We start from the raw sequence: 11,134 nt of genomic DNA, 5'->3' as shown, positions 1-11,134 counted from the left end.
TCCTGTTCTGTTTGAACTGTGGATCTACTTACTCTCAGCCCAATTTCAGTTCTTTCAATGGCTGTTTCAAGAACGTGAACATCCACACCCTCTCCATGTTGTTCAAGGTTGATGCTTGTCAGTTTGTCCTTAAGCTGGTGAAGGTCTTCTTGAACCTACAAAATTATGTTGTTATAGCAATAATGCACACATATCACTATAACATATGGCGTACTTCACATGGTTTCAATTCAAAGCAAAAACATTTCCTAAATAGAGGACACAAATACCCTCGTGAGCCCCTGCAGCCCTGCAATTTTACAGGAGACACAGAGAAATCTTGCCAAGGACTTCTGAAGCTGACAGCTAGTGCAAAAACCTGGACAACATCTTACAATGCCACCTGAGAGAGCGAGCTTCAGAAGTGAGGGCCTGCTACCAAGTGGGGCCCTGACCCCATTCCAGTCAAGCATCACTCTTGGCACGTTCTGGAGGCATGCACGTGCTGCAAAAGTTTTGAAAGGCAGAGGCATTCACTGAAGTAGCATACATCAAGATCACATAGGTCTTTGTCACTGATTATGATTATTTGTACTGTGGTAACACTAAAAGATCCCAACTAGATTCAAGGCCCCATTATGCTAAGAACTTTACTAATGTTTAGGAAGAGACAGTCTTTGCCCGAACTTATAAATCTAAATAGACAAGACAGACAAACAATAATTATACAGATAACATAAAAGCAAAATGTCAATGATACATACATTGTTATATATACACATATGATTTATATATATTCCTACACATTATAAAACACATTTATATAATTAAGTTTCCTAAGACCATCCACCTTCCCTCCTCTGTGTGCAAGTACCACAGCCAACTTGCTGAGACATTCGTGACTCAAGGTGCTTTCCTTTCACCCTGCCACCTCACAGAAGTAGAATCTTAGCCTTTAAGGAGAAAAAGAAAAAATAGCCCCCTATATTTTATGTGTCTGAAGGATAACCATTTTCCTCACTCCCCCTGGGCCACAGACCCCCATCCCATTATTCACAGCAAGGCCCACATCCCCTCCTCTGAAACCTGGCTAACCAGCCCCTTGAATTTCAACTAGAAGCTGAATGCTAGCTAGTGCAGCCACCACAGATAAGTGCATTTTATTTTCTATTCACAAAGGGAAAAATAACACTTGAGGAACTGTACTGGATCAAAGTAATCAGAAATGGAAAAGACTTATTAAATCAACTCACTCCCTCTACATGGGCAGGATACCATCCCCCTACTGAGTTAGGACTTTGAGTTCTAAGTTAGCACCAGTTCAGATAATGTTCCTAAACCTGAGGCCACAGGCAACCCCATCCAATCAGAGACAGTTTGAAATTCTAGGCGATATTTTCTACACGTATTCCTGTGCCACAGAGTTTAGAGTACAAGTGGCTTTGTGAAGTAATTCAAATTTGAATCCCCGGGGATACCAGAATCCCCCCCCCCCCTCCACCCCAGACTCCTTTGTCCAGACTATATCACAGGTCCTTACCTCCAGTTTACCAGCAAATCATCATCCACTGTGCCAGTATTTCTTTCCATAAACAGACCATTTGTGAATACATTCCCTACTGTCTCCCCTTCCCATGCCCAGCCATTACAGGAGATCAGCTTGGGAAGATGACATGGATAAGGTTGTAAACTAGCTCTTGTACCTTTCAGTCTAGAGTCCAATCAAACTATTTTGCGGTGGGGCCCAGGTTTGATTGAATATGCCTCACCAACAACATTGCCAGTGCTACCATCAACTTAGTGGGTCATTGGGGTGATCTCCTTAATCTCTCTGCACTTCCTTTCACCCATCTGAATAACCTACCTGCACTGCAATCAGTAGAAGTTTTAAATTTACTTCAATTTGAGCAGATCATATCCTCAGTCTGTAAAGTCTTTGAGATCCGTGAAGGATATGCATTAAACTATATTACAACCTAAATTATAGAGCAACTGTTACCACCTACAGCTTGTAGAAAGTTTTATTTACTATGACTGATTTCTTTCCAATAGAAACAACAGCTTGCTACTTTCTAATTTATGGTTCGTTTGAGGGCTTCAGCCCTGGGTGGCAGGGCTCAGGTTACAGGCCCCCCTCCTGGGGCTGAAGCCCTTCGGCTTTAGCTCCCCCAATCCCCAGGATGGCAGGTCTCGGGCAGGCTCAGTCCCCCCTCCTGGTGATGTGTAGTAATTTTTGTGATCAGGATGGGGTCACGGTGCGATGAAGTTTGAGGCCCCCGGCCCTAACCTCACCATCCACCTGCCATTCAGTGGTGCCACCCTCCCACCAGCGGGGGCTCGGGGCTTCCTCGAGCTGTGGTGCCCACCCACACAGCTACCGAGCTCAGGCTCGGCACCACCCCTAGCTCCTCACCCAGGGGTACCCCCTGCCCAGCCGCCATGGGGGCCTGGCTGCCTGCCCCAGTGTCAACCGCCCTCGACCCTCCATTCAGCGCTGCCCCCCAGCCATGACCCATCCGGCCTCCCAGTCCCCGGCCCGGGGAAGGGGGAGACTGGCTGGCCCCTCAGAGGCTCATGGGAGTTTGGCCTGGGGAGTTTGGCCTGAACCCCCCCCCCCCGAGACCTCTGTGCGGGGCGGGGAGAATCGGTCAGTTGTGACCTACCTGGACCAAAATGGCTCCTATTTCCTCTCCCGTCCCGACTACACCGGCCATGGCAGCTTCCGATTAATCGGCGCCCAGCGCTCCAGCTCCCGCGTCCCGCTCCGGGGGCACGAGGGTGCACGTGACCGTGCCCTAGCAACGGGACGCGCTGGCCGGACCGTACCATCCCCTGCCGGGGGAGGAACATTCCATGTGACTGGTGCGGGCGGGAACTTTCTGCCTTCTGGGCACCGCCCCCCACGCGGGCTGCCCCTACCAGCGACACCCCGCCCCTCCGGCCTGGGCCACCCCCTCCACGGCGACGGTCATTCACTGCTCTAAGCTGCCGCTTGCCCGGCCCGGATGGTACCATTCACCAGGCCGGAAGGGGCGGGCCTTTAGGGCGGAAGCGGAAGCACCGGGCGGCCGGGGTGGGGGGAGCGATGGCGGTGGAGGGACCCTGTGCGCTGATAACCAGCTGCGCTGCCGGCTTTGCCGGGGAGGAGCTGGTTAAAAGTGAGTAACCCTCGGGGCGGGGGGGTCAGAGCTCTGCCCCTCCCCCGCCTGACCCAACGGTCCCCCGCCACCCCCGCGTGCTGGGTCGGGTCCGCCCCCGTGGCGCGCGATGGGGGGGTTCCCGCGCTCCCGCGCCTCTGCCGCAGTCGGGCTCCAGCCGCCTCAGCGGGGCTGCCGGCGTTCCGGCGACAGCCGCTGTCGGGGGCGGCGCTGGCGCGAGGAAGCACCCGCCGGACCTCGGACGGGCCCGGCTGAAGTTGCGGGGCGGGCAGGTGGAAGTGCCGGGGTGAAAACGGAACAGACTTTGGGGCGTCATTGCGGTACAGGTGGAACCCTGTCGTGGTGCGGGGCGTGATCTTTTCCGCTGCACAGGGACACGCTAAGCGTCTCCAAGTGCCTTTCAGTCAAGCATTGTAACCTCTGCCTGATGGCATCGGTCACAGCAGGCCCGGAAATGTTTGACCTTGGTGGCTTAAGCATGTTATTGACCCTAGATGCTGTGGCACTGAGCAAACTCTCATGGGGATTTTATAGCTGGGAAAGGGGTAGGATTTTACCCTGTACCCTTCAGGTGAGTGCCCTCCAGGCCAAGGAGCAGCTGCCTCATCGCTCTGGGACCTGCCTGAAAGGATCACAATCTGTTTCACGCAGATCCCGTATGAGGGGAAGTAGCTTTCTGTGAAAGCCTGTGCCAGATCAAATAGTTTAAGCGTTGACGTTTGACATTCTCCTGGGGATTAAGACAAACTTTTGTAAAAGAAACGACCAATAGCCAGGAATAGCTAAAATGTGCAGAGAACAGTCTGAGTAAACCCCAAATGCTGAAATCAGACAGTGTGACCTTCCATGAAGTACCTTAGAAAAATAAACTTGTGTTTGTTTAGTTGATGAACTCAGTTAGTTCTAAGATCAAATTCCTCAAGAGGGGAGAAGAAAAGGGCACAGTTCTCCAGCATTCTGCTATTTCCAAAGTCTGCAGTTTATCTGAGGTCATGCTTTTTAGGCAGGGCGTGCTCCTTAACAAGTGACTTCTTTTTGTTTATAACTCCAACTTAGATTTGTTTTAGCAACACCAAAAACTAGAGGGATGGAAAAATCTCTTCTTCCCACTGCTTTTCTCCCCTCACTCAAATATTCCATGACATTTTTAAAATTTCCATGCATTTGGCTCAGATAGAATCTGTAGCATGCAGTAGTGCTTTTGACTTCTTGGAGGATGAGGAATAGCATTCATATGGTCTGAAAAAGTGATTTGGATCACATGCCTGGCAGTCAGGAAAAATTGCAGAGAATGTTCAAAAAAAGAAAAGGAGTACTTGTGGCACCTTAGAGACTAACCAATTTATTTGAGCATAAGCTTTCGTGAGCTACAGTTCACTTCCACAGATGCATACTGTGGAAACTGCAGAAGACATTTAATACACAGAGACCATGAAACAATACCTCCTCCCGCCCCACTCTCCTGCTGGTAATAGCTTATCAAAGTGATCACTCTCCTTACAATGTGTATGATAATCAAGTTGGGCCATTTCCAGCACAAATCCAGGTTTTCTCACCCCCCCACCCCCATACACACACAAACTCACTCTCCTGCTGGTAATAGCTCATCCAAACTGACCACTCTCGTTACAATGTGCATGATAATCAAGGTGGGCCATTTCCAGCATAAATCCAAGTTTAACCAGAACGCTGCGGGGGGGTGGTAGGAAAAAACAAGGGGAAATAGGCTACCTTGCATAATGACTTAGCCACTCCCAGTCTCTATTTAAGCCTAAATTAATAGTATCCAATTTGCAAATTAATTCCAATTCAGCAGTTTCTCGCTGGAGTCTGGATTTGAAGTTTTTTGTTTTAAGATAGCAACCTTCATGTCTGTAATTGCGTGACCAGAGAGATTGAAGTGTTCTCCGACTGGTTTATGAATGTTATAATTCTTGACATCTGATTTGTGTCCATTTATTCTTTTACGTAGAGATTGTCCAGTTTGACCAATGTACATGGCAGAGGGGCATTGCTGGCACATGATGGCATAGATCACATTGGTGGATGTGCAGGTGAACGAGCCTCTGATAGTGTGGCTGATGTTATTAGGCCCTGTGATGGTGTCCCCTGAATAGATATGTGGGCACAGTTGGCAACGGGCTTTGTTGCAAGGATAGGTTCCTGGGTTAGGGATTCTGTTGTGTGGTATGTGGTTGTTGGTGAGTGTTTGCTTCAGGTTGGGGGGCTGTCTGTAGGCAAGGACTGGCCTGTCTCCCAAGATTTGTGAGAGTGTTGGGTCATCCTTCAGGATAGGTTGTAGATCCTTAATAATGCGTTGGAGGGGTTTTAGTTGGGGGCTGAAGGTGATGGCTAGTGGCGTTCTGTTATTTTCATTGTTAGGCCTGTCCTGTAGTAGGTGACTTCTGGGAACTCTTCTGGCTCTATCAATCTGTCTCTGTGTATATAATGTCTTCTGCAGTTTCCACAGTATGCATCTGATGAAGTGAGCTGTAACTCACGAAAGCTTATGCTCAAATAAATTGGTTAGTCTCTAAGGTACCACAAGTACTCCTTTTCTTTTTGCGAATACAGACTAACACAGCTGTTACTCTGAAACCAGAGAATGTTCAGTGCAAGGAGCTAATTTGCCTTTTTGCAGATATGACTCCAGGGATTGGTAATCTGCTCAGAAAGAAGCTTTTGTTTAATAGTTCATTGTCATGGTTTATCATTCATTTATAAATGTGAAATAATTGGCACAGCTATGGGTCCTAAAGAATAGTCAGAGCTGTCAGATAAATTACATGCATACTAACACACCTAATGGGTACCAAGACAAGTAACTGATTAAATAATTCACTTTCAAAATGTTTACAACTTGAGGTGGGACTTGAATGGCAGTACAGATGTTTAAGTAAAGGCAATCACATCAAAGCAACTGGTCAACTTTAAGGTTGTAACTTAAACCATGGAAGTTCTGATTCAGTCTGCATGTTAGTTCAGTACCAGGAGAAAATCTTGGGAAATCTTACCCCTGGGTAGTTGTTTGTAGCTGCTTGTTTGTGGGAAAGTTGTAGGGAATTCTGTGTTTTTTGTACAGCCTCACAGTTTTGTGCTCTAAGTGTCAGAGAGAAACCTAAAGGAGTTAAAATAAGACAGGGTGGTGATATCTTGATTACCTGATGATGGAAAATAGGATTGGAAGAACTTGTTGTTTGAGAGTTATGGAAGTCAGAACTTATAAGTGACTCAAATAAACCAGATTTGACTTTTTAAAAACAGTAACCTCTTTGAAACATTTAGACTTCCATTGCTTTTGAACGCCAAAGCAGATTCTTAGTCTTATTTTCAATCATCAAATTAAGTTGCTTATAGCACTTAAGGCGGCAACTCACAGAGAGAGAGAGATTGAATGGAGATAGTAAAATAGTGACATTTAAAAAAGCAACAACTTAAATTGCTGTTCTGTATATGAAAGTAAATCACATGACCCAATTGGAATAGTGGAACAAACAACCCAGGGGCTATCTGAGGTTGGCATTTGGATGAGGGCTAGATGGCTGCCACTCAATCAAGACAAGACTGAGAGGAAGAAATGGTGGGTGGGAGGAAGACAGACACTGGTAGAGTTCGCAGAATTTGGGCACTCTGCATCATTTTAACCAAAGGGTATGAATTTTAAATTGATTTAGTTAAATCAGTGCACCCTGCTTATAGAGACAAAACCTTATGGTGGCAGTCCCACTAAGGGATTGGCACTGCCATTTGTAACACACACACATACACATATATAACAGGTGTCCTGTGTTGCTCCTTGAGACCCAGATAGTGTCTTTTTTGTCAAATCTGAGCCTTTCCTTTCAGATGCAGGGACCTTATCACCATTATCCATCACTTTTTGTTACTTTGACATTGGATTACTGTGATGGGCTAAAAGAACAGGAGTACTTGTGGCACCTTAGAGACTAACAAAGTTATTTGAGTATAAGCTTTCGTGAGCTACAGCTCACTTCATATGCTCAAATAAATTGGTTAGTCTCTAACGTGCCACAAGTACTCCTTTTCTTTTTGCGAATACAGACTAACACGGCTGCTACTCTGAAACCTGTGATGGGCTATGCATCAAGACCACTTGGAAGCTGAAACTAAAGAAGGATGTGGTGCCCTCTTATTAAGCAAAGAGTCCTACCATGAACACACTCTGCAGTGCTCTAGGATCTGTGCTGGCTTCCAGTAGGTTTCTGGGTCAAAAATCAAGGTATTGGGTATTAACCAATAAAGTCCTAAATGATTTGAACTGCAGCTACTTTGGAACTCACTTCCCCTGTGGTCTTCTAGAACCTAGGTTTGTTCTAAACTTTCAGTCCTGTTGCAAAGCTCTTCTCCCCACTCCCTCAACCTTTTTTGGGGGTGTGGCTTGAGGGATGTGTTGTGAGCCCTATGGGTTTTTTAGTGTATGTGCTGGAGGATATATTTTTGTTTCAAGATGCAGTGAGCAGCCCTTCATAGTTTACTACATTATGACTGTTGTATTGTGTGTTACATTATGTCATAGCACAGGATGGGCACCTGCACCTTAGATGTATTTAGTTATCTGAAACAGTCTTGCAAAATCATAATATTACCACTCCAAACACTGTCTACTCACTCAGATCAAACTTTAAACACTCTGGTGGACCAGGTAGGTAGCTGTACAGCTAATCCCTGGTGCTTGGTGGTTCTCTCTTTCTTTCAGAAAAGGGATTCTTAAATGTATTCCTGAAAAGTTCTTACCCCCTGAAAGTTACACAGGAAGTATTTCTTATAGTTGCTTTCCACCAGGTGGCTCTCAAGACACAGAATATGAGAACTGCTAGTAGCATACCTACCAGACCAGAGGAGACTTGATAGTTCAGTTCTTTAACGTGTTTTAAATTAAGATTTAGTCAGTGTTAAAATTGGAAAGCACTCAGAAAAAGAAAACCAAGAATGCTTTACTGTAATCTTTGGGAGAAAAGTTGCAACAGGGGATTTGTGATGGTTATTAACAGAACGTTACTAGTCCAGTGGTAGTAAATACTAGACATAGCAAGGGTGCTTCAGTTTTAGGTATTTGTTTTCTCATAGCTGTAATAGAGCAGTAAATTCTGAGGGTGGGGGGTTGGGGAGGGAGATGGACAGACCTTCAGCTCTGTAGCTTATTTCCTGTGACTTTTCTCTTAAATATTCATATTCAGCTCATTTTAGAGGTCATACTTCAAGCTTCTAAAGTGCTTTGGACAGTTCATTCCATACATTAGTTGCCTTCCATGTATGGAACGTCTGCTGAGCTTTTGAAGTTTTACAAATGGCATGAATATGATATGCCACCTACATTCTTCAGTTTGGTGGTGTCTGCCTTCCCTTTCCTTCTCAGAACCTTACTGTGTTTCATTTATCCTCTGGTAACAAGACCAAAGGAACACCCAATGAAATTTGAAAGGCAAGAAATTTAACTTATCGAGGAATATTGCTGCCCCATCAGAGTCCAAGATCTTAGCAGTATTTAAAAAAAAAAAACAAAAAAAAAACTAGTGTTCTCATTGCTCAAACAAATATCTAAACAGAATTTTTAAAAAAACCTGAGGAATATAAATAATTCATGCTTTAAGGCATAAACCAACCAACTGCCTGGGGTTCGAAAGACACTTCTCCTATGAATAGATTCCATAAGTATTAGGGAGCTTCTTGTGTCTTGCTCTGGACCAAGCTGATACACCATTTTGGAAATGTAAGATTTTCAACTTTAAATAACTTTAGTCCTTGGTGGGTTGCAAGAGACTGGTCTTGAACCAGTCAAAAATGCCATGTTGTTTACAGTGCTTTTAGCATCTGTGTTTGGGCCAGTCCAGTATCTCCTGTTGTGATTCTCAGAGCAAAGGAGCTTAAACATTAACATTTCTGCTGTAGATGAAGCCTTCTTGAAAAAGATGTTATATTTGTGCATGTGACACTCTGTGAGTAGAGTCTCTTTGGGGCACGAACTGTCCTATGTGTTCAGTAGTCTCCACTGGGCCCTGAACCATTTGGACCTGTGGATTTGCTATTGTAATCTGAATAACCCATCTCTGTTCCATGAAGAGGATAGCCAGAGAAGTCAGTCCAATAGGCCTGCCTGCGTTTGTGGTCACTGAGTGAGTCAGTTGGTTTTCTAGACTCTTTGGATGTTAAACCACTGACCCTCTTAAGTATCATAGAATATCAGGGTTGGAAGGGACCAGGGGGTCCACATCTAGTTCAACCCCCCACTCAATCCCCAATTTTTGCCCCAGATCCCTAAATGGGTTTAGCAGGCCAATGCTCAAACCACTGAGCTATCCCTCTTGATGGCTGGGAAGATCAAACATGAAAATGAGTAATTCTCTAAAGACGTACATTTACTGAGACACGTGCTCTTGCCATGATATCAGTTTTCTGGAAATGTTTGTTTTGGCCAAGTGCAAGCAGAATTTGAAATGTTTTTTATCCTAAAAAAATATTTTCTAGAACTGGGTGTGGAAAGCTTTCATTATAGTTGAGAACCTGTTTTTGCATTAAAATACAAAGAGTCTTCTATTTGGGGGAGAAAATTAATGGAAATGAAGTACCGTATGTACAATATATGAAACTAATTCCAAGGTGGAGTAACATTCTGGACAATTCTTAATTTGTCTAGACAGTTTATTTCAGTACCCTCGTACAGCCTCTGTTTTTACAGCAGAAACAGAAGGCAAAACACTTAAATATCTTAGTATAGGTAGTGATTTTTAGTGAGAAATGTAACTAGTGGCAAACCTATTGAAGCTGTCAAAAATAAAGTATCCAAACTGCACTTAATTTTGTCAGCAAGAGTAATATATAGAAATGGGACATCACGGCTGTGCTGTAGAAATGTAGTAACTATCCCAAACCTCTAATTACTTTTATGGGAAGTATGCAATCTAGCTCAAGGCAAGTTATAAAACTTTAAGGTCTTGTCAGTATTTGAGTTGAGTTTTGTGTACAAGAGTTTTAATTCCACATGGTTCTTGGGGAGAAATTCCACATTATGACTGGCAAAGTCATTCTGTTTGGATGAGAAATGTCTATAATCAGAAGCAGAATAGGGTGAATGAAAGTCGCATAAAATAGCAGAACCTTAGCAGCGAAAGGAAAGCATTTGCGGGGGGGGGGGTTTGTTTTTACATTCTTGAATTCTCTTAAAGGCTTATACTTTGTCTAGCAATTTTGCCTCTACTGTTTTGTAAACAATTTTTTATTGATGGAGCTGATGTGAAAGATCTTTCACAGTGACGTTTGGGGAGCTATTTTTAAAAACATACTTCCTTTTTGCATGCGTTCATAATTCTTACTGAGTTGGCTAACTTAAGAAGAAAAAAAAGTGTTTTCCAACAAAGACTTTCTTTCCTCGTTCTATTTTCTTCCCACTGGTCATTCAGTGAAGTTATAATGTTGATTTTGTGACTTTACAATTATTTCAGTGGCAACAGACTGTCAAACAGTTATAGCTTTGTTAAAGGATCAAATGGAGGGAGAAGCAGGGCAGAGATAAGAGCTCTGAGACACAACTATCTTCAGTAGCAAAAGGGAAACATGAAAATATGGGGAATTTTTTAACTAAATGATTGAAAATTTCTGTATGATTTCAAGGTGGTGGTGGTGAACAGCTTTAACATAACTTAAATAACTTCCACTAGCATTGGCAAGCAATTCTAAAAATTCAATTCTGAGAACTTCCATAAAACAGATGACTAAGGTGCCAAAACATGCTTTAAAGTAGGAATTAAAAACAAAAAAACCCACCACAGTTTAGCTACTTCTTGGCCAGACTAATTATATTTTACCTGCATTTGAAACAGTGTGCTACATATCCTGGCCCTGTAGAAAAAGAACTGGTATTCATGTATTTAGAAATGCTTCATTGTTTGTTACTTGCCAAAAAAAAGTCCCTGGATTTTTCAAACAATATCTTAACTACCTTGACTTTGCAACAGAATATGAAATTGCAGTATTAGCAA

The 11,134-nt window shown here is 43.9% G+C and overlaps 1 protein-coding gene across 3 annotated transcripts in view; it reads left to right on the top strand.

The window, feature by feature from the left end:
* The first annotated feature begins 3,038 nt into the window (after nucleotides 1-3,038).
* AAGAB (alpha and gamma adaptin binding protein) overlaps nucleotides 3,039-11,134 on the top strand; it is a 29,589-nt gene continuing 21,493 nt past the window's right edge. For all 3 annotated transcript variants that reach the window (XM_077827787.1, XM_077827786.1, XM_077827785.1), the window contains exon 1: nucleotides 3,039-3,137. In XM_077827787.1, coding sequence (XP_077683913.1) covers nucleotides 3,065-3,137 — 73 coding nt within the window. In that variant the 5' untranslated portion in view covers nucleotides 3,039-3,064. The remainder of the gene's footprint in view (nucleotides 3,138-11,134) is intronic.

Source organism: Eretmochelys imbricata, chromosome 10 (assembly GCF_965152235.1).
Source record: "Eretmochelys imbricata isolate rEreImb1 chromosome 10, rEreImb1.hap1, whole genome shotgun sequence".
In the NCBI taxonomy this organism is placed as follows: Eukaryota; Metazoa; Chordata; order Testudines; family Cheloniidae; genus Eretmochelys; species Eretmochelys imbricata.
The sequence above is the reverse complement of the archived record's forward strand: the minus strand, read 5'-3'. Positions and strand labels throughout refer to the sequence as shown.